The sequence below is a fragment of the Drosophila persimilis genome, unplaced genomic scaffold, assembly GCF_003286085.1.
Source record: "Drosophila persimilis strain 14011-0111.01,24,50 unplaced genomic scaffold, DperRS2 tig00000000-arrow-pilon, whole genome shotgun sequence".
In the NCBI taxonomy this organism is placed as follows: Eukaryota; Metazoa; Arthropoda; class Insecta; order Diptera; family Drosophilidae; genus Drosophila; species Drosophila persimilis.
This window is the reverse complement of record NW_020825288.1, coordinates 14,965,611-14,989,730: the sequence shown is the minus strand read 5'-3', so window position 1 is coordinate 14,989,730 and position 24,120 is coordinate 14,965,611. Positions and strand designations below refer to the sequence as shown.

General features: G+C 43.6%; 1 protein-coding gene across 4 annotated transcripts in view; it reads left to right on the top strand.

Moving 5' to 3' along the window:
• The window catches only part of LOC6588320 (sterile alpha motif domain-containing protein 5), a 132,518-nt gene that overhangs the window by 26,936 nt on the left and 81,462 nt on the right, over positions 1-24,120 (top strand). Inside the window, exon 2 of one of the 4 annotated variants that reach the window (XM_026994535.1) lies at positions 5,716-5,763. The exons of the other annotated variants lie outside the window; for them this stretch is intronic. Within the exon in view, the coding sequence (XP_026850336.1) occupies positions 5,716-5,727 (12 nt within the window). The 3' untranslated portion in view covers positions 5,728-5,763. Of the gene's footprint in view, positions 1-5,715; positions 5,764-24,120 lie in introns of those variants that run through there. 4 annotated transcript variants of the gene reach the window in all.

The window sequence follows — 24,120 nt, the reverse complement described above, 5'->3', positions numbered from 1 at the left end:
ATATTAAGTTGTTTGGCAGCTGCTGACTCTGCCTCTGCCTCTGCCTCTGCCTCTGACTCTGCCTCCGATGTGGCTTCTGCTTTCGCGGAATGGAATGATGATGATGCCTGGGTCGTTGTTTAAAATTGAATAATGCCCGCTCATTTGGTTTTATGACATTTCGATAATGATGATTGTTTGTGCCTTTGTTCTGGCATTATCTTTATAAGGCAAACAAATTGTTGTAATTTCCGAAAGACCTGACAATGACTGACAGACAGAGACAGAGACAGAGACAGAGAGGAAGAGTGGATAACTTGGCCAAGAAGAGACCGCAAAAATCGTATAATTCCGCCACAGACAGAAGAGATCAAAACGAAGCTGAAAATGAAATCGATCATGATTGAAATCGAGCAGCAGGCAGGCAGGCAAGCAGGCAGGCAGCACCAGAGCGTATCTGCAACCTGCCTGCCACTCTGCCCCTGCCGCTGCCCCTGCCGCTGCCCCTGACGCTGCCCCTGCCGCTGCCCCTGACGCTGGTGTTTTGTGAAACATCAACATTTTGACAGGCACACACAAATCCTCTTGAAATCAGATTTTATAAAACACAGAACCAGAAACAACAAAAAAGAGGCAAAGTCATTGTCGGCGGCAGCGGCGGCGGCATTGCGCTTGGCTGCAAAAATCTCAAAGCCAAAGAAAAAAAAAAAATGGGAAATAAAGTAGAAAAAGGGCCAAAGGCAGAGGGCAAAGGGATCTCTCGATGTGGTTTAATGTGTAACATGTAGCCCCCACGGTTGTTGCCTTGTCTCGCGGTCTTCAAAGCCCTACCTCTGGCTCTGGCTCTCGCTCTGGCTCTGTACTCGTATTTATTTTCATTTTCAAGACATTGTAGTGTCATTTCAACGACCACGGAGACGACAGAAACTTGACCGCAGCATGAAAAGTAAATAAAAAGCTACAACGACGCACATCTCCAGGTCTCTCTCCCCCTCCCAACCATGCCCCATGCCCATGCCGATCCGATCCGATCCAATTCGATTCGATGCGATTCAATTCCGAATCCGTGGAACAATCCATGGGGCTTGATGCAGCTTTTAATTAAGCCAAAACTTGTTGCTCTGTCTCGGGATGGACTTGAGGGAGAGAGAGTGATGGAGGGGGAGGGGGGGTGGGAGAAAAAAATAATTTATCTGCCGCCGCCGACGCCGCCACAGCGCGTGTATCTGTATCTGTATCTGTATCGCCGCGGTATCTGTATCTGTCTGTGGCCCTCTGCCCCTGCCCCTGCCTCTTGTTGCATTTGGCTTTGTTTGCTCAGGTCTCAGGTCTTCGGCTTCGGCTGCGGCTGCGGCTGCCGCCCCGCTGAGCCTGGCAACACCCCAGCCATGGAGCCTCTGTCTTTTTTTTGTTCATTCCCTCTGTGCTACCCCTTGAGTGGAGTGGGGGAAGGGTATGATTGGTTTAAGGGAGATTTAGGTAATAGCAGGAAAGAAGTGTGGGTTATGGAATCCTTGTGTAAAGAAAAAAGAGAAACGCCTATATTTCAATTAAATATTCGGTTTTAAAGTACAAACTAAGTGAAATTAAATAGCATCCACTTTGATTTAAATTTAAATGGATTAAAAATGGGGTTCGTTCGTATGGCCCATATTTCATTCAAGCATAAAAAATAAAAAATGTTTTAAGTTTTTAGGAAATATATATAATTTCAATATTAATTAATTTACTTCAAATATTAAAATAATACAAAATAATTATTATATATATGGTTTTATGGATTTAAAAAAAAATTTTGCTTTTATTTTATTTATTTATATTTTTTTAAATTTATGTTATGAAATATCTTGAATTAAATATTTTTTTTTATTTTGTGTACATCAAATATGTATATAATTAAAAAAATTATTTCTATATTATTATTTATATATACTTTATGTATAATTTTGTACAAAAATATTTTCCTATATATTTTTAATATGAATACATATGTATGTACATATGTACACATTTTAATTTTTTATTTTATTTATTTATTGTTATTATTTATATTTATTTTTTATTGATTTCATGAAATATCATGAAGTCAAATATATTCCTATATTTTTTACATTTGAAATATATATTAAACATATATACATACATATATATTAATTTTTTTTAATGCTATTTTTCATTTACTTGTTATTATTATTTATTTTTATTTTATGAAACATTTTGAAATCAAATATTTTCACATATGTTTTAAATATCAAATGTACATGTATTAATTTTTTTTAAATTTTATTTTGCATTTTATTTTTTATTTATTTATTATTATTACCTATTTTTTATTTTTTTTTTACAAAATGAATCAATCTTGAATCAAATATTTACCTTTGTTTTTTTTTTAATATAACATATATATAAAAAAAAAGTAATTTTTTTATTTAGTCATTATTTTTTAAATTTTTTTTGTTTTATTTTTTTTGTGAAATATTTTAAAATTATATATTTAATTTTTTTCCTATGAATGTAAATATTCGGATTATAGTTCCCTGTTTTCTCTGGCCATTGAAGTCCTCAAGGGGACATATGCAGTTCTAATTAGTGGAGGGTATGCCTGAGTCGTATTCCAGCTCTGGCTTAATTTTTTTGCGCTGCTGAGTTGTGGCCAAAGCCGAAGCCAAGCCCAAAGCTTCAGCAGCCGGCAGCCAGCAGCGGCAGCGGCAGCAGCATCGCATCTCACGTTCATGCGTGGCCACATTTTTTGCAGTGCTGGCTGCCTGCGTTTTGTTCGTTTTTATGGCAATAATTGCAACTTGATGACTTAATTGCGGATGCAACTTGTTTTCCAGCAGCTCCACGAGCAGCTCCAGCAGCAGCAGGAGGCAGGAGGCAGAAGGCAGGAGCCAGGAGGCAGCCTTCATATGACTGGAAATTGAATTTTTCCACCTGGTCTGCTTTTTTCCAACCTCTGGGTGCATATCATTTTTTTTTTTCTTTTTTTTCTGTTTTTGAAGCAGGATATGCTTTCATTATGGATAGATAGTAGACAGATATGTAGATGGGAACGATTCAGAGAGAGGGAGAGCGAGGTGCAGGGTGGAGCATGCAATTTTCCCCAGCCATTGCATAAGCAAATAAAAATTCATTAATTTATGACTGCCAAAGGGGGGGGGCAGGGACAGAGCCAGGGCCAGGGCCATACAGCATCTCGCAGCTCTCCTTCGATGTTCGGAGTTTGAAGTTATTTCGAGTTATTTTTATAATCGCGGCAACGTGACATTTATGCGGAGTGTTCATGTAAATGATTATTACGTGCCGCAGACGGAGACGGCGACGGCGACGGCGACGGCGACTCCCCGCGTGGACTCTTCCTCTGCCTGTGCCTCTGCTTGTGCCACTGCCACTTGCCCCTTTACAAAGTTGTTTACCCAAGTAGATTTCATTTGATTTATTTGCCTCAGCTCTGTGTGATCTGTCTGGCAGCGCCAAAGTAATTTTATGTTTAATTAAAAAAGAATTCTGCGTCATTTGCTTGCAGAGCAGAAAGCAGAAAGCAGAGTATAGACCTTTTTGATGGACACTTTTGCCTGCCATTCACGCTGTTGCTGTTGCTGTTGCTCTTGTCGATTGTTGTTGTTGCATATTTATGTTTAATTATAGTTAACATGTTTTGTGTGTCTACAAATGCTGAATAGACCGAGTATGGGAACCTCTGTCTCTGTGTCTATGTCTATGCACGACTTTGATGTTCGTTTTGTAATTACATTGCGTGGGCCCACCATTCAAATGGAGTTTGAGAGCTGACTGGCTGGAGGCTGTAGACAGTGCGTCGCGGCGCTATAAGACGCGTCAAGGCGGCCCAAGGGCTCCAGCAAGTCACAGAAATGGGTGCTCGAGGAATGTGTGTCATGTGGGAGTTAGAGATTGGGGGGAAATGGATCTTATACAGCCTCTCAGAGGTCGAAGAAGTATTTTTTCTTACAATATTTGAATTTCTAGGATCTATTTTTAACTAAAAACCTACAAATTTGTGTAATTTTGAAAGAATTTAAAAAATAGTTTATCGATAACATTTATTGATGATCGATAAATGCTCGAATTTTTGCTAAAGCTTATAAATTATCACTGATACCGATAAGTTATCGAAATCGTATCTAGAGTTTATTCCAAAATATATCGAATCCTAAAATGAATAATCGATAATACATAAATAAATTTCATAAATGATCGATTACATTGATTGATGACCGATATTTGCTATACAACTTTGCCCATGTTTGTAAATGCTCACTGAAACCGATAAATTATCGTAATCGCAACGATAGAATGACAAAATAAATCTTCGATAATACATACATAAATACACATCTATTTATTCTCAAAAAATCCATACATTTTCGACAAGAATTTTAAATATAGTTTATCAATAATTGATCGATAACATATATTTATGATCGATGAATGTTAGAACCTTTGCTCAAGCTTATAAGAGAGTTTATCCCAAAATATATGGAATCACAAAATAAGTCATCGGTAATACCTACAAAAAAATCTATAAATTCTCAATAAAAATATAAATAATTTATAAATTCTATCAATTGTCGATAACACTGATTAATGATCGATAAATTCCTTAACTTTTTGCTCAAACTTATAAATAATCACTCAAATCGATAAGTTTATCTTAAAATATATCGAATCACTCAATATATGATTGATATTGTATTGATTATTGTATTAATTCACAAAAAATCTATAAATTTTCGATACAGATTTGAAAAACTAGTTTATCGTTAAATTCTTGGTTACTTTTATTTATGATCGATAAATGCTTTAACAATTTGCTCAATTTTATAAATGATCACTGAAATGGAGAAGTTATTGAAATAGTAATGATATTGTATACCAAAAATAAATAAATATCTATGAATTCTCAATATATTTATACATAAATAAAATCATAATAAATAAATATAAAATCAAGCAATAAATCATCTATAATAATAAAAACATCATAAATAAATTTTTAAAAAATAATAAATAAATATCTATAAATTCTCAATATATTTCTAAATACTAAATAAAATAAGAAACATGTCTATAAATTCATTATAGATCCATAAATAATCGATACATTTCATAAATGATCTATATGGCTTGGGTATTTCATATCTTAAATATTCCGATTCATTCGTGGCGAATGGTTGCTGTAGTGAGACTTTCGCCGTTCACTTAGGGGAAATTCAACACTTTAGTATCGCATTTGAATAAGAGATTCCACTCTTTCGATTTCAACAATATATCGTTTAGAATGAATGATTATTTGTCTTTGAAGAGATTTAATCTCCTTCATTCATCAGTTCCTTTTGCCAGTCACTGTACCGAAAATAAACGGATTAAATTGCCTTTTAGTGGGTTGTGCAAAGGTGGGTTTTAGGCTAAAGAAAATCCCGAAGGAGTGCCAATAAATTCGAACCTCTTTTATGGGGGAATAAACTCGTGGAATCCTTAAGCTTTAATCCGAAATCAAATGAAATCGCTTTCAAATGGTAAAGTGATTTATTCCGATACGATTCTCCACCCACGGAGATCCCCATTGGAAGCACACATTCCCCAGTGATTGATCGCTCGACAGCCAAATAAACCCCCCGACCAAAAGAGTGTTTACATTTAATTGCAATTACGGCGACCACAAAAAGACTCTACGATAAATTTAATTAACATTTCTCTTTTTCTCTTTCGTTTCAGGTAAGTTCTTGAGACCTTCCTTCGTAACCGAAACGTTTTGTACCGACATTAAACCGAAAACGTGGCTTAAATGTAAAACGTAAGTGACTTTAACTTCCACCGAATAAATGTACAAAATGTACTGTATCTGTATCTGAAGGGAAACTTCCAATAAAAAAAGAGTGGGGGGGGAAAAAAAATTGATAAGAGCCCGGCCCGGCCCGGCCCATTCGTTTGGGAGTTTAAAAACTCATTTAGTGTCCAATCAAGGGGCCATAAAATAAAGTCAATAAATCAAGCATAAAAGTAAGAAATTCAGGGGGCAGCTTTCAGATAACACACGCACACGGATGCTCCCCAACCCATGCCCCAGGGGGTGGGGGGGGGGGGGGGGGGTACCCTCTCCTTATCAAGGTGTGATGATCACTTGCGTGCCACTCGGCGCCTGACTTGCATTTCAGAGCATCACCTTGCACCGAGCCCCCATGGCCTCCGACGAATCAATAAAAATAAATCGAAATGTCACCGAGCGGCACTCAACAAAAAAAAAAGTGTGAGGTCCCCGCAGGTTTTGAGGTTATTCAATACCTTGAACAAAATCACATATTAGTTTCAACATTCGAACCGAAATTAGTCGGCCTTAAAACGTATTGAATTACCCAGAGAGGGAGTGGTCTTAGCCCTGCCCTGCCCTGCCTTCGATCTTCATTCAACAATCAATTGTCTGGGGGTCTCAACATAAATTCTGGAAATGAGAAATGTGTGGCACTGCATCGTGCCGGATCATCAGGGGGTCTCTCTCTCTGTCTCTGTCTCTGTCTCTGTGCCCCAAAGACTATCCACAAATTGGTCGTGTTCAGCTTTAAATCGTTTTACGTAGAGTCCCCCCCTTTGCCCCCTTTGCCCCCTTTGAAATGGTTTTGCCAAATGTGGCGCTGTTTGTAAATCACGCATGCCCGTTCGCCTCTCAGGCTCTGTGGCACGCAATCCGGCAATGGATCGATTGGAGTCTACTCGCTGCTCGGTTTTAGCCAGTATGTTAATCTTGGCCAGGCCGTGACTGGGCTCTGGTCCGGCTTTCGGGGCCTTAAAATTTATGCGCTGTTCAAACGGCGCGTAATAAATTTGTTTGCTCTTCAACTGTGCGCGAGCATGTTCATTGAAATTGTGGCAACACACAGAGACACAGAGACACAGAGAGACAGAGAGAGCAGGAGCAGGAGTCGCAGAGTTCCTCCTCAGGGTTCGATGGTGGACCCTATATGCCCACCGCCACTTCATTTTGTTGCCTTTTAACAGCATTTCAGCATTCTTCTGTATTTGTTTATCTAAACGTTTTTGGAGCCTGTTCTTCTTCTTCTTCTTCTTCTTCTGTTGTGGCATTGCTTTATCTTCGTGCTGCCGTACCGTTCCGTTCCGTTTCGTTCCTAATTGATGCGCACTTGGTTCGTGGCGACTCCGCGCATGCGCAACATTCACACTTCTTCAGGGGTATTGCCTCGTTGCAGCTCAGACCACGCCATCTCCACGTTGATTGCACATTTTATTTGCGCATTTATTTGCATTTTTTTTTTTGTTTTTTCTCACACCGCCGTGGCTTCCCCCCCCTCCCCCCTTCTGGCAATGCAATTCAATTGTCTTTGGCTTTTGAGCGGGATCCCTTCTTCATTTGTTTGTTTGTCTTTCGGTGTTTCTCATGTTTTGCCGACTCTCGCTCTCTCTCTCTTCGGCTTCCTCCTTTAATAGTTCATTTAGTTTGCATTTTTATGAAGTCTTTGTGTGGGTTGTGTAATAAATTTAACTCAAGTTTATTTATGTGCCATCTTCAAGACATTTATCACTCAATTTGAAGGCGTAATTGGGCGCAAAGCGACAGGAGGCTGCCACAGGAGGCTGCCACAGGAGTCTCCACCACTGTCTGTCTCTTTGCCTTTTGACTCTCTGACAACTGACAGCCGATATGGCATCTGTGTTGCATATTTTGCATATCGTTATGCAGTTGTTGCCGCAGTTGCAGTTGCTGTTGCAGTTGCATCTTCTTGATTGGCAAAGCCTTTGTCAGTGTTGACCAAAATTGGATGAGCCATGTGTCTCTGTGTGTGTGTGTGTGTGTGGGGGGGGGACATGATCTTAACGGTTCGTGTCGAATGGAGACAATTTCATTTGCATATGATTTTTTTTTATTTATACGTCCAGTCAGCTCCTTGAGCCTTGAGGCTCTGTTGAGAGCCAATCTTACACCAGCTTTAATTGAGTTCTTGTTCTGTTGGATGATCTGGAGATGTTTAAAGGCCAAGAAGTGTCTTGGAGTGGAGTAAAGTGGATGCCACATACATTTATTTGATATTTGCCATAGCTCTTGGTGAAAAGAGCTCGAATTTTGGGTGTTAAACCCCAATTTGGAAGATACAAAAACATGGAAAGAACAATAATTATCCTATCTGCCAGATTGCCAAATTTGGTAACGATCGGATCATAATTATGGCCTGCATGCTGGTTTTTCTCTCTCCCAGCGCAGCTTAGCAGTAGCTTTTCTCTTTGTTTTACCCCCTTTCGTAGCAGATTTGCGCCTGCTTGAAGATTTCTGAGTATAAAGCCCTAATCCAGGGCACAATTATCAGGTATTCACTTGGAAAATCATAAATTACTTTTATGCGCTGCCAAAATATGCAAATTTCAAGGAAATGCCATTTGAATGATGCGAAAAATTAGCTCAAATATTTTAGTGCTTGATCAAGCAGCAAAGCTGTCCAGCAAATGGTCATTCGAACATGTAAATTTTGGCACCTGGCGGAGAGAAGGAGCGACGAAACCATTTTAAACAATAAATAAGCAATTTATGCCACAATGGTGAACAAAAAAAAAAAACGAGCAGAAGGACTGCAGTGGAATGAATGGATATGCAAAAATGTTACAAAACATTCGAAGAGAACAGCCAGCATTCAGCACATTTTGTAATTTCATTTCATTACGCTTCTGCTACTGATGGATGGATGGATGGATGGATGGATGGACAGTTGTTGGACACTCGGCAGCTTGGAGTCCGAAATAGCACAGACTTTTTGGGGTACACTTTTGAATGCCCTTCTTTTAGAGACTCCTCTCAAAGGAAGCTTCAAAGAGTGTCCTTAGAGGTTTATATACCAAAAGATCCCTGATCTTTCTTTGTGCTTTTTCGGCCTTTCTCTCTCCCACAGTGGCTTAGCAGCTACACAAAGCTTGAGGATAGAGCTTTTCTGGAAGATTTCTCAGTAATTCCTCGAGGGTATTTAGTGCATTGTGTTTTTGGCTCCTTTTTAACTGATTTTTCCGAGTAGCTTTGTTTGGGTTGTTGCCGCCTTTAGCAACAGTCTGTTTGACCGAAAAACTTTTGCCTCGAAATTGCTTTGCTTTGCCCGGTATCCCGGGCATTTGTTGCTGTCTGATTGCCCGCAAAAGACTAGTAGCTTTTGGAGTCGTCTCCTCTCCAGTGGTGGTTGGCGCTGCCGCTGCCGCTGCTGCAATGAACAAAAAATCGAATTTCCCGTGCGGACTGATTCGATTTGGCGTTGCAATTTCACGCTGTGTTATTGCAAAGTGGCTGCAACTGTCGGCGCCAGGCGCCAGGCGCCTGCCGCCTGCCGCCTGCCGCATGCCCCCACCAGCAAAAACCAATCCCCCAAAAGCCTCGCGCTATTCCTAAACTCCTGTACACTTCAGCTATGCGGCAAAGCCACAGCACGAGCACTGGCTTCCAAAATAGCAATTTCGATGGCGCACAACAATGGCCAAAAACGAACAGGCAACAGTGGAAAAAAAAAAAATCTCATTTAGTGACGAATTAAGCGCCAAAACAGACAGGCGATTCAGTTTGTCAGACAAGCGCTAGACACAGATGCACAGACACATGGATACACAGATACACAGATACACAGATACAGTTCCGGGTGCTCCAGCAGCAGGTTCATGTTCAGGTTGAGGTTGAGGTTTAGCCCCCCCCACAGTAGATGACTCTGCAGTATCTATGGTCGGACATCGATTGGTTTGCCTGGATGGACCCTGGCTGGCTGCTCCTGCTCGCTGTTTATGGCCTTAAACGCCATTTTGTGCGCGCTCATTCACGCCAGGGTTTGACATTGCCCCCCTTGCACCCCCTGCACCCCCTGCAGCACCTAGCATTCCCATTGTCCGTCTAGTCCTTCAGTCCAGGCCATTGTCTGCGCCATTGCCATCCTCTTCTCTCCACTCCTCTCGCTTCCGCAGCCGCGCTGTGCACTTCCGACTGACTCGTGGGTGGTGTTGATGCCACTGCTGCTGCTGCTGCTGCTACTCCTCTGACAGATTGTTGCAAGGGCAAGTGCAATATTAGAACATGATTTATTTATGCAATTTTTACCATAAAGCGAGCAATTTTCCCCATCCCCCCCACCCCCCCGAAACTGAAATTTCCCTGGCATTGGCAGTTTTCGTCTATCGTTTTCGAGTGAGCGCGAGCTTGCAATTTGTTCGTTTTTCGGGGGTTCTGTTCTCCCCATTGGCAGTGCAGCCGTCATGTCCATTAGTCGATGTGTCGGCACGTCAATTTGTTTGTGTCTATCCCGGCAGTCCTCCATCTGTCTGTCTATCTGTCTATCTATCGCTGACTTGCAATGTTTCAGGTTGGTGTTGAAATTATGATATGAAATGCTCAGAGGTGGAAAGGGGGGGGGGCACTGGTGGGGGAGTTGTTTGCCTGCCTAATACGTTCTTAGTGCCGCTGCTGTAGTGGCAATTAGCTGTTGCTGTGGCACACTCTACTGACTGTAATTAGGAGTGCTACTAATGGATTCGAAGGGGGAGGACGTTGATGGAAAGCTGATTTGCATCTCAGGTGGAAATTTCGTTTATGATTTTAGGCTATGGGTTTGCTCTAAAAGGATTGAACTCTACAAATATCTGATATGAAACCCGAATTCCCAGCTCTCTTCCTTTGGCATTTGCCTCTCGCTTGCACTCGGCTAAACCAAGCAGAGATGTTATCGCTGCTAAGATCTGCCGACGAGCGAAATACGCACCAACAACAACAGCCACATGGGCAGAGGATAGGCAAAGGCAGAAGCTGGATAGACATTTACCTCTCGCTTGCACTCGGCTGCACCTGGGATTTCTGTGCACGACAGTTCTTGTCGGCTCTCGCGCTCCGATGATCCTCTCTGAGCTAGCTGCTCTCAAGACGAATTAACACAACAACAACCACACGATTACAAAGACAAAACGTTTTCGCTTGCACTTCGGCTCTACAAAGGCCTTCGTCCGCCCTCGTTACGCACTGTTTTTTCGGGTCGGATTTGTCTTCGGACTGAGATTTTCGCTGCTACAATCCTCTCTCCTTCGCTCGCAAGCAATTAAATCGGCAAATTACAAGAACAACGCAGTGGCAAAGTAAAAGAAAACCAAAGCCAGCACTGCGCATAATTGCATGGCATATAAAAATGTAATGCCAGAGCCATCAACACACCAAAATACATTGAGAAAGAAACATTTTGTGGTGCAAATCGATTTGGAAAATGTAAATTAACGAAATACAGAACACATTCATTCATCACTTTGGCAGTTTTGGTGTGCATAAACGAAGCTATCATTCCTCAAAGCAACTTTTCATTAGCACCTTGAAAATATGCACCCCCAACCAATACTCACACATTTTTTCAACACCTACCGCCCCGCAACCCCACGAGCCAGTAGCCCACGCAATCAACTGCAATCAACACCAAAAGCCAAAAGCAATAAAATGAAAGAAAAAAAAAAGAGAAATGCATAATCAACATTTTTATCATTAGCGATAGAGAGAGAGAGAGAGAGAGAGAGAGAAATATGCAAAGCAGAAAGCAACCAAAAACCCGGAACCAAGAGAAGTATTTCAAAATGGGGGAGGGGGGGGGGGGGGGGAATAGATGAAGCACATTATAAATGCCAGAGTACATGCTAACTACAACAATTATCCTTAATGTTGCCACCAAAACTGCCATTACCGGAGGGGGGGAGGTCCGTCGTCGTCCCGATCACTTGCTGTGAAGAAATTCAAATTAAAATACTTGCCAAATGGTATGCAGAATAGTTTCAATTTGTGCCAGAACGTGGTCCAAGGAATGCTCATTATTCATCCATGGCGCAGGACACAGAAGGACCCGCACTCCACAGGGGAGTGCCCGAGATGCAGATAAGACAATTTTAAAGAATACAGAGAAAAGAGAAGAGAGAAATCGAAGAATGCCCGATGCGAATCAATATCCCCTGATGGGCATTCCATTTAGCGATTGCTTGGAAATTACAGTTAATTATAGCCGACATAGTCCGGCCCGGTCCGGTCCGGTCCGCTCCGTACACCGTTTTGTGCTTATTGATTTACGGTAATCAAGTTGACCATTATTAACCTTTTGTTCTTGTGTGTGTGTGTGTGTGTGTTTTTTTCTCTCTCCTGTTTTGTTTTGCTGGAAGGAGCTGCTAAACAGTTCCAAAGGACAAACGGTTGTTAACAAGGCAGTCGGAACACGCGATCGACACCATTACCAAACACCCAGAAACACCCAGGAACTGTAACCAGAGGGTAATGTGGCACCCAGGGAAGGGGTGCAACATGCCGTTGACCAACCCCCTATATGCCACTTGGTGGTGTAATCAAAGCCAGCTGCTGTTTTCCGTCTGCATTCCATTTACCTTGCTCACACACACAAAGGGAGGGCGGGGAGAGAGTGAGAGCCCGCTGCTTATCCTCGTTCCGTAGCACTTTTTTCAATTATGTTATTAAAACAAGGAGCAAAGGAGTAAAAGGACTTGACTGGCCACCATTGCGTGTTCGGTTCGCGCTCTCTTTCTTGTTATTGTACTTGTTGTTGGTTTCTTTTTTTAAACACTCTATTTTTATATCAGCCATAAATGTAGGGTATACGGGGGATATGGGTTGGCGGTGATGAGACCACAAGGAGTTCTGTGTAAGGCCATGCATGTGGAAGTCTCTGAGGATTAGAGCAATGAAGAACTATAGATGGATCTAGTACTGTTTGCCAGATAAAGCTTTCTTCTGGCATTGTTCCACGGGAAAATAGATTTTAGTTACGTAGAAAATGTCCCATAAGCGAGAGGATCAAATGGTTTCAATGAACGTGACCCTATGCCTTTGTTGAACTGGAACAAAAAAATTCCCCCAAGCAAAATAATGTATTTTTGTGGAAGAACACGATCAAAGTATTCCTATGCCACCATTCCACTAGAGCTTACAATTTTCCCTAAGCGAAAGGACACATTGCTGTGGATGAACACGATCCACGTGTTCCTATGCCACTGTTCCCCTTTAGCACCACATTTCCCCTAAGCGAAAGGACGCATTGCTGTGGAAGAACACGATAAATGTGTTCCTATGCCATCATTCCACTAGAGAAAAACATTTTCCCTAAGCGAAAGAGCATATTTCTATAAAAGAACACGATCAATGGTTTCCTATTCCATTATTCCACTGGAGCAAAAAATTCTCCTAAGGGAAAGGACACATTGCTGTGGAAATACACGATCAAAGTGTTCCTATGTCACGGTTCCTATGCCACTGCTCCCTGGGACACACTTCGGTGGAAGAAAACGATAACCGCGTTCCTATGCCAGAAATTGTTACACTAGAGCGAAAAATGTCCCCTAAGCGAAAGGTCGTATTCCCGTTGTTCCCATGCCACTGTTCCCCTGCAGCACACAATTTCCCCTAAGCGAAAGGGAACATTCCCGTGGAATAACATCCCTCCGCTAGCGTTTATAGATGATCCACAATGAAATCCCTTTATTGTAGGAGATTTTTTCTCTAGAGATTGCACTACAGGGTATCCAGAAGTCTCATTTTACTGTCTCTAATCCATTCATTTGCATTTGCATTTGATATTTGTGTGTGTTTTTTAGTAGTACTCGTATTCCTTGACGCAAAACTAACTCATAAATGTTGTAGGAATTGCAAATGGCAGTGGCAAACATGAAAATTCAATTATGAATACTTGGTTTAATGTTGACGCCCCGTAATTTCCCGTTTTCCGTACCGAAGCCGACCAAACGTCTGTGGCCCAAGGCAATTTCCCTGAGTAAATATTGTAAATCTATGACGAGAGAGCGGAAGAGAGAGTCGTCTCATTTGCAATCGGAGCGACCGCAAATACATCGGGGGATATACAGATACACAGATACAGATACAGATACACAGCTGGATTGAGACTCGCACAGACATCGTCTAATTATGTCGAGTAGCAAGCATGCATTCGGATGCAAATAAAAATAAATATTTACATTCAATTTGGCAAACGCGCGGAGCGCAAACTTTGCCAAAGGAAAATTGTGCGTAAAAAGGAGGCAGGCAGGGGGGCAGGGTGGCAGGGACCGGGGGGCAGCATATTTGTTAACCTCAAGCAACGGGTAGACCGACCAGAGAACGATTTCGTTGCAGACAAAATCGATTACCAACTGATTGAGTGAATGCTGGGTATCCAGGGATCCCTCTCTTTGGCCAAACTGTCAGTTCAAATGGTAATTGACTTTTGCGCGAGACCGCAATGTGTTTTGGTATACTTGTTGCCATGCCGCCCCCCCATGTGTATCCCCCAAAGCGAATGCAATTTCCACAAAAGCCAAGGCTGCGCGCTCCCATAATGTCATATTAGAGTTTTATCAACTGTAAGAGGGGGGGTTGCAGAGGGGGTGGCTGGAAGGACCAACGACAGCAGCCAGCAGTTTTCAATTTCGCGCACACTTTGCACAGATAATAGAAATTTCTTTCTTCTTTCCCCAGAATTCCCGGGCTGCCACTGCTGCTGCTGCTCCTCCGTTTATTGACACAAATCGCAAACGCATTTGGCATAAGTACCGGCCAACAAGCTGCCTCTTTCATACCCCTCCCCCTCCCCCCACCCGAGTCGTGACTGTACTTATTGTTTTTCCCTAGATTCCAAGCTCCTACTCCTCCTGACTGCCTGCCTGTCTTCCATTTGGAGTATCTGGGTTATGAGTGGTTTAATGGCAAACTCACTCTCTCTTCAGCCTTTGTAGCCCTCGGAATAACTTCAGAGACGAAAAGAGAGGGAAAAATCTACGTCCTAAGCTCCTTAGAAAGATGTAATCCTGTGCGTTAGAGAATTGGCAAATCAACTAAGGGAACTTATGTACGGACATTCCTTAAACCATGGGCTATGGCTTGAAGAAATCGTTAAAAGCTAAGAAAAACCGGGGATTAATTGGTTCAGATGAAACGTAGGCATGTTTTTAGCGGATATGGAAGTATAGTGAGGCACTTCTATAGAATAATGGAATATAATATAATATAATATAATAATATATATAGGGATCCTTGGTGAGCTCCCTACAAGTGAGTAGGAAACCACTCCAGAAACTCTATAAAATATACGCCACACGCTCCTGAAGTCCAATTCTTCCTTCTCCTCTCCTATCGATATATCTTCCTAGTCTTGACTATCCCTAGCGATAGATCGATACTCATACATATATAATCGATGATATTCTATAGAAGAAAGGTATACCACACAGCGTCTTGGCTCTCTCTTCCATTGTGGCTGCATCGAAGACAACCAGGAGCAAACCTTCAAAATCCAACCTGAAAAAATGCGGATAAAAACCAAGCGATGGGCATACTCTACAAGGCACTAATAGGCACTACTACCAGGCATACTATTACTACATTAAAAGGCAACAACTGAGCTCTCCAAACCATCCCTTAATACCCCTACCGATAGCCCGATATTGGCCCTTAACCAATAGTCTTAAGCGATGATTTAGAGAGACGATTCATTCAATGATCGACGGGATGAGTGGACAGAAACGTCTCGCTCTTGCTCTCTCTCCCTCTCCCTCTCCCACAGTGGCTTAGCATTAAGTTTTCATTCCCTTGAGCGGTTAGATATTTGATATAATTATAGGATTTTATTGATTCATGGCCTGTTTAATGATGGGGCCAGGAAGGGCAAGGCCAGGCCAGTGCTCTCCCGCCCAAGGATACATTACTCAATGACAGCTGTGTCCAGTCCTAATGGATTCACCTTCTACCAGAAAACTGTGCCACATTTGGCTGATTAGCTTCTCAGCTGCCACTTGCCACATCTCTCGACAATGAAATATATTTTTAATCAAGCTAAATCGAATTCAAAGCAATACACCGGTGCCTCATTATTTAGGCAAATGTACGGCCATTAACTACACAAAAACAAAAACACCAAAACGGTCCACTATCGAGAGAGAGAGAGTGAGTTTGACCCAAAAGTGGGACCCCCAAAAAATTACAAACGAAAAACAACAAATTGACAAATGTTGCCACTTAATGTGTGTGCCTTGGGGGCAGGGGCAGGGGCAGGAGGGCTGGCTGTGTGTGTGTGTGTGCCAAAAATATACGAAACTAATTAATAAGGGAACAACCATCGAGGGAGTTGACTGACTGACTGCCACGCATTTGGATTTTATTTGATTTTGTGTAAAAATTTAATTTCAACAAGAGGCAGTCGAGGCGGCAATTTTTCACAGACTCGAAGACCCAGAGGCAGACCCCCAGAGCCACTCAGAATGAGTGAATGACTGGGGGGAAGCCACTTCCTACAGTTTGTGAAGGGAATTTTGCATTTTATTTGAATTATTGCCTTCATTAAGATTGCGCTGTTGATTTTCTTCGCCCGGTACCCCCTGTCAGAAGTGAGCGACAGCGTGACTCCTCCTCCATTTCGCATTACCATTTCCATTCCCATTCCCATTCCCATCTTTACCCGGAGTTTCTTTTGGCCTTTGTTATATGTATATCCCACCTAGACGAGCGGCTGGCTGGCCTCCCTGCTGCTCCGTTGTGACTGTGACTGTGACTGTTACACATCTTGAATGTTGTGACTGCACTTGACAATAAATTGTGTAGGTAGGGGGGCTGCCACGCAGACAGTCTCGTATTTTTAGCTTAATTGTGAATGAAGTTGGATCTTTCAGGCCCACCATCATCGTCACTGCCTCATGTGCTGACATGTGCCTCCCCCCGCTGTCTGTCTGTCTGCCACGACGACTCTGTGTAATTGTGCGAAAATCATTCATATGGAAAATCTAACAGACTGTGACCATTGAAATCATAATTATGCGAATATTTTCCCTTATTTCGTCAGAGGTTTTCGGTAGGCATTTGATTGGCCTGCGAGGTGCAGAAAGGGGGAACACCGCTTGATGGCTTACTCCAAATAGTGTTGGTTAGTCATTGAGTGTTGATTAACGTTTGGGGCAGTGTTGGCTAGCGTTTGAACAGGCGAAGAGTCCCGTCTTCATTCCCTGATTGAATATTCCAAAAAGTATTGCTTAAACATCGAGTTTTTGACAGTGTTGTAATAAAAAGTACAGTCTGCACTTTTATTTTTAGTTTTAGAGAATGCCAATTCCATGATTGCTTATTCCAAATAGTGTTGGTTAACCATTGAGTGTTGATAAACGTTGGAAAATTTTGCAAATTTTGGGGGATAGGACTTGGGAAGGTAAAAAGTATAGCCTAACATGTTTTTTATTGTCAGAAAATTCTTATTTCATGATTGCTTTTTTAAACAGGGTTGATTAACCATTCAGTGTTGACTAACGGTGTAAGATAGCCCTTAATGGTGCTGTAAAGAGTACAGTCTGTATTTTTATTTGTAGTGTTGGCAAATGCCAACTGTTGGCTTCCATTTCCCAGAGCCACAACTTCGTATTATTCCCACCACCATTTCCACGCTGTTTACTCCAAGTCTCTGCATAATTAAAAGTGAAAAAAAAAAATAAAATAAAAATACGAAAAGAAAATGAAAATTCTTTCCTATTTCCTGGCCTGCATTTCACTTTTTTTCCCCCCCTATTTTGTCAAATAGCCGGCGGGCTGGGCGGGCAAACTTTCGAAATTTAACGCTCAGCACAATGGGAGGGCAGGACAGCGACAGGGGCACATAGAACAATTATAACTAGGAACAGAAACAGGAACAGGAACAGGACTGGGACTGGGACAGGGACTGGTTCTGCTTCTGGTTGTGGCGTGTATTTTTGAGTCTTATGCAAACAGGAAACGCATAATGAACAAAGTCCGAACGTGGCGCCAGGAAGAGTCTCCAGGAGTACGGCACGGAGTACGCCACGGCATGGCATTCATTCATTCATTCATATTTTTTGTTGAGCGTTTTCGTGGTTAACAACCGTTTCCTTATCCTTATTATTTTAATGCCTGCGGCAACATTTTCATCTTACTTACATTTTTGCGCCCCAACTCTCTCCGTCCCCCTCTCTCCGGTGGTGTCTGTCTCCGTCGTCTTTGTGGGCCCTTAATTGGGGTTAACTGCGGCTTCCACCAGGTGAGGTAGTGGCATTGTGTGCCCCAAAGTGTGCCAAAAGGAAAAAGTGCAACTTTTTGCCGCACTTATAAATTGTCTGGAGTTTCTAGGGTTGGCGCTGCGAGTGGCATGGTTTGGGGGCATGCAATTAACAACAATTGAAAGTGAAAATTGAAAAGCGCGACAAAAAATGATGGCAATGCTTTTGACATTCTCCCAGTGATTGAATTGTCACAGAGAGCGAGAGCGAGAGAGAGAGAGAGCTGCCAGAGTTGACACGCACATTGAGAAATTCAATTAAAAAGCTGTATCTCTGTCTCTCTCTCTCTCTCTCTCTGTGTCTCTTAGGTATTCTCTCTCATCGTCGATTCAGTTGATAATTATTTTTGCGCTCAAAAGGAGCCGCTTCGGTGGGGATTGGGGGGGAAAAAAGTGCATTAAAAATGCAAATGGCAACACTTTGCCACTTTGATGGCAGTGTTGCCAGTTGCCAGTTGCCAGTTGCCAGTGTTGTCACGTTTGTCGTTTTATTAATTTATTAAATTAAAAACAACGCGAAAAACGTGTAAAAGGGAGACCCTGTACGGTCCTGCATGCCTCTCTTTCTCCATCTCTCTGTCCCTTTCCGTGTGGCATGTGTAATTGTAAATTTATGAGCCTGCCACAAATAAAAAGCAAGCAAAAGGAAGCACGCGGGGAGAGGCCATGGATGGGCAGGACGAAAAAGAGTTCAACTGGGGCGCACTGTCAATCGTGTTGCATGAATTATTAATTATTTACTTTTCACACACACACACACACACACGTGGGTCCTGGCCCCGTCAGTGTTGCAATGCGGCATTTGGTTGCCACTGCCGTTGCGGACTAATGAAATTATTAACCACAAAAAAAAAATTGGTCACACTCTTGCCAATAAAAAGCCAAAAATTAGTTTAATCCAATTACCTGTCATGCATCGAAAGAGAGTCCCGGATTGCCATTCCTCCCTTCCAGAAAAATCTCAAAAAATATATTGGAGGGTAACCGGAGAGGCCTAACCAACCCTGAGGCTCAGTCTCAGGCCTTATCCTGTGTCCCGCTACCCTTGTACCGGCTTTTGCCCTGGGGACACGGTCCATGGCATCATTTTCTCTGAGCCTTTTTTTTTCTGTGAATTATTCAGGGACTGGGAGACCCCATCGATGGCTGCTGACAGTTTATTTGCCAAATTGCTCGCATGTAATACGAAACTTTCCATCCTTCGATCCTTCGAGCCTTACTTTATTTTTCGGGCTAATTTTTAGTTGGGGAAAAAAATGCGAGCACGCGTCGCACACAGAGCGGATCGGAGGCCATGACTCACTGATTTTCCACGTAGATTTTGGTTGAAAATATCCAACCATACGGCCATAATTCAAGCAAAACCAAAAATTGTAAATCCCAAAAGCAGGCAGCCATTATTATTGCATTATAAATCTAATTAGAAAATGTGTAGACCCGTATCTGAATATGCACGTAATCTGGCCACAATTCAACCCCCTTCCAGCCCCCTCTGCCCCTTCCTCCTGGCCGCATCTTTTGCGTCTGGGACTCTGTGGCAATAAATTTGATTTGTTTCAAATATTTCCCTCCTATTATTTGGCTTTTTTCTTCTCCGTATCCAGAGACCGCCTGCTTTGTGGTTACTCCTTTGGTGGGGGATAATAATAATTTACATAAGCAAATCAAATTGGAAGACAAACAAAAAAAGACACAAGGCATGCCTTCGAAATGGGGGGGCGCCCCGGATTGGAACTATGTTGAGTGGATGCCTGCCGCAGACTAAAAATTGTGTCAAGCCAAAGCCTTTTTTCACTCTCTTTTGTGGCTCCTTTTGTGGCCGCCTCAATGCGTCAAAAGAATTTAGCTCAAGTGGCAGGCACGCCACAAGAAGATGCTGTTTGAAAGGATACAAAAACGGGAATAAGTTTTTTTTCCATTTAGTTGGAAACTCTTTTATCGCACCGCAGACTCAAACTCAAGCTATCGATGATATGAGTGAGAGACGTTGTCTAACACTTAAAGGTGTGCAAAAGTGTCAGAAGGAAAGAGTGGGAAAGAGAGAAAGAAAGTGTTCAATGAAAAAATACGCATAGGATGGCCAAAGGCCTGCGATTTCACTAGTTTAAGTTTTAGTTTAATTTAAAAATAAAATAAATTATGTCTACACATTCTGATTGGGGATTCTGTTTTTAATGAATTTTCTAACCATTTTAAATGCAAACTACTACATTTTAAACAAAATTTTGCCTGCGATTAGGGTTTGAAAGGGTTTCCTTGGCACAGATATCCATCTACGTCGAGCTATATAGCGTCCATATAGCGAATCCCAAGGGGACCAACAAAAAACTTGACGGAAAAAATCCCTTGGTTGACGGGAGATCGAAAGCGCAATATTCTCTATAGGGAATAGAGTAAAAAGTACTGAAAATTGAACGAAAAATAAAATTTGTTATATAGAAAACTTCGTTGTATGGAAATTCGGAAAAGAGAAGTTCGATTATATTTACCGATTTTCTAACAAAAATTACATTTCCAAGAGAATATCGCTTACAGGTATATCGAAAAATGGATTACGAATATATTCAAGTATATTACAAATATATACATACATACCACACACAGTTATCAATATAATATCAATATTAATATTTACCTATTTTTTACCTACCTACATTTTATTTATTTATTTAGAATTCATTTTATTTTTTATACCTATTTACTATATAATATTCCATATTTTCGCATAAAATCTCCTCGAATATATGGCAAAATGGGTTAGAAATATTTTTGACAGCATACAAAATGGTTCTTTTCCATAGATATGGGGAATATATAAATATATATCGATTAATATCAATATTCATATTTACCTCTGGTATTTTATTTATAATTTATATATTTAAAATGTATTTATAAGAGAATCTCCTCGATTTATGCAATGAAAGTGCACTGTGAAATGAAATAGTGTTGGCAAAGTGTTTTATCGTAGCTTTCATCACACGTGCATCGGCTAAAATGCTATGGGGCAGTGCCGAATGGGGCAACGGAACCCCTAGCCCCAACATTACACCTGTCCTTAACCAGAGATAAATAAATAAAAGAATTGAAACAAAAAAAAAACTACCGCCTAACAAATGTCAGGTGTTCTTCGGCGTTGACCAACACTGCTGGCCATGACTGGCCAACTTTCACTGACATTTCAGGACCGTGTGCAAGTATGTGTGTGTGTGTCGCAGCCTGGTGAAAATTTGTGCGAAAATTCATGTGAAAATTGTGCAAAAAACCAAAACGCAGAGGCGGAAAACACAGCGGAACACAGCGTGAGTGCCACAAGGAACCGGAAAACAAAGGTGCCACCAAAAAGGGCCAGAAAGACTTGTAATGTGCGATGTTTTATTCCGTTTTCAGGACAGCCAATAATGAAAATTTTGGAAAGAGCAATCTGAAGGCACATTTCAATACGAGAACACATTTTCCGATCCGAGATCCGAGATCCGAGTGGCATTTGGCTTTTCCGTTCAGTGTCTGTATATCGTTTGGCTTGCCTTTTGTTGAAGTGTCGGGGCAAACAGTTTGGGACTGGATATATCTGTGCAGCTATGTCGACAGCCGCCATGGCCGCCAAGGGTCGAAGGACAGCCCCAGCCACAACGGCAGCAAAGTCCGGACTGGGTGCCCAAGGAGAAGGATCGATGGTGATGGCGAACGGTGGCGAAGGCAACCGAATTGTGGCCGAAAAGGACGAAGAGGCCATGAGATCTGTGGCCGCCATGGGGGATGCCGGTGCGGGAACCCAAACGGAGGCGGGGGGCCAGGGCTTTGCCGAGGAGCCCTCATCCTCCGAAGCAATCCCCGAGGTCCCGGCTCCCGTCCTAGGGCTGGAGTTGGACCTCCGTCCGAAGCGAAAATTCAAGACAACAATCCTGCCACGTCCGCCCGGGGGCTACCAGTACTCGATGGACTTCCTGTACAGCATTGGCAGCAGTATGGCCGGCGTTGTGCTGGACATACCCACGCCGGCCTCCATAACGCCCCGAAATTTGCGCTCCACAACGCCGCCGCCGCTGGCGTCGCCACCGGGCGCCCCACCGCCGCTCTCCGGCTCGCCACGAGGCGGCAACATGTCGCCCGGCGGTCGCTACGGCGGTGGTGGCGTACCCGCCGCCGTGGCTGTGGCAGCAGCAACAGCCGCCGCCACACCCGGACAGTTTATGTATCCGGGATACGTGCACAATGCACCGCAGCAGCGGCGACTGTGGCACGCGGAGAACGCCGTGTGGCAGTTCGATCGCAACTATCCGTTCAATCAGGGCTACGGCCAGCAGTACGGCATACCGATGCTGCCGATGGGCTTTGAGCACAGCTACGGGGGGGGACACCGGCTGTACTATCCGAACTACATGAATCAGTCGCCGGGCAGCATCAACCGCAGCGGCAATCGTCACGGCAACCCGCAACAGCAGCAGCAAATGCAACAGCAGCAGCAAATGCAGCAACAGCAGCAACAGCAACAACAGCAGCAAATGCAGCAGCAACAGCAACAGCAGCAAATGCAGCAACAGCAGCAGCAGCAGCAACAGCAGCAACAACAGCAACAACAGCAACAACAGCAGCAACAACAGCCGCAACAACAGCAACAACAGCAGCAACAGCGCTCACAGCATCAGCAAACGCAGACGAACAGCTTCCAGCAGCAACAACAGCAGCCCTTGAGCGCCACAGAGAACCTGCAGATGGAGGAGTCCGGGCCAGGACCTGCCCTCGACAATGGCGGCGTTAATGTGCCCACCTGGCGGTATGGCCGCGTGGAACAGCAGCGCTACATCAGTTGTGGGCGTGGCCAGACACCCAATTCGGGGTACAGCCAGCAGGGATTCCATGGCGAATCAAAGACCTTTTACAACAGTGCCGCAGGAGCGGGAGGATCCCGCTTCAAGCAGCCGTACAGCCAGCGGAACATGTATTCCCCAACCAACGGGGAAGAGGAGCAACAGCAGCAGCAGCAGCAGCAGCAACAGCAGCAGCAGCAGCAGCAGCAGCAACAGCAGCAGCAGCACGAGTTGCAGTTGCAGGAACAGTATCCACGTGTGCCGCCATTGTCCCGCTGGAGGGCCAAGGTCAAGAAGTACAATTTGGGCCAGAAACGGATCACCAACTCCTCGGATTCGCTGTCCAGCTCCTCCTCAAAGTCCAACCTGGAGGACAGCACTTCCTTGACATCCGTGACGAAGCACCCGAAGCGTTCGTATCGCAATCAGATGCACTATTTGCAGGCCACGGACACGGACAGTGGAGGCAGCGGCTATCAGCAGCAGCAGCAGCAGCAGCAGCAGCAGCAGCAGCAGCAGCAGTACAATCCCAGCCAATCGATGCGTCGCCACAAGTTCAGCAGCAACAATTACCACTCCATGGAGTACAATAAACCCATGGGCCACAGGAGCCAGCAGTCGCGCTACTATCATGCCCGGAATTTGGAGGAATACGGCTACCAAAACTATGGCCAGAATCAGGGCCTTGCCGATAACCAATCGGGCGGTGGCATGGCCAGCAGTCCGGAGTCCCAGCAGCAGCTCGACTCGGAACTGGACTCGCTGTGGAACACACTCCGTTCAGACTACGCCCCCGATGGCAGGCCGGACATCTCCGAGCAGGAGCACGAGCACGAGCAGGAGCAGGAGCACGAGCACGAGCAGGACGGCGGACAGAAGAGCTCCTGGGAGGACGATGATGGCCAGTCGTTTGCCAGCTGGGCGCCCAGCCTCGAGAGCGACGAGTCGGATGCCGATCTAAGCGACGCCTCCATCGAGTCTTTTGTGCGGAAAATCACCATCGAGTGCCTGGCGAGGGCCACGGGCACGGAGCCACCCGATTTGGGGGGCGCCAATCTGGTGCCGTACGGCGACATGAATCACCTGAATGCCATGGAGAGCGGCGGATCGAATGGTTACCGATACCCCAGGTCCACGCTCCGGACGATACCCGAGCACGCAGAATTCAAGCTGGAACCGATCCCAGGGGAATACTCATTGTCTGCGATCTATATGGTATGTCTTTTGTGTGTGTTTTGCCTTGGGGATTGGCCCGTATTCAATGT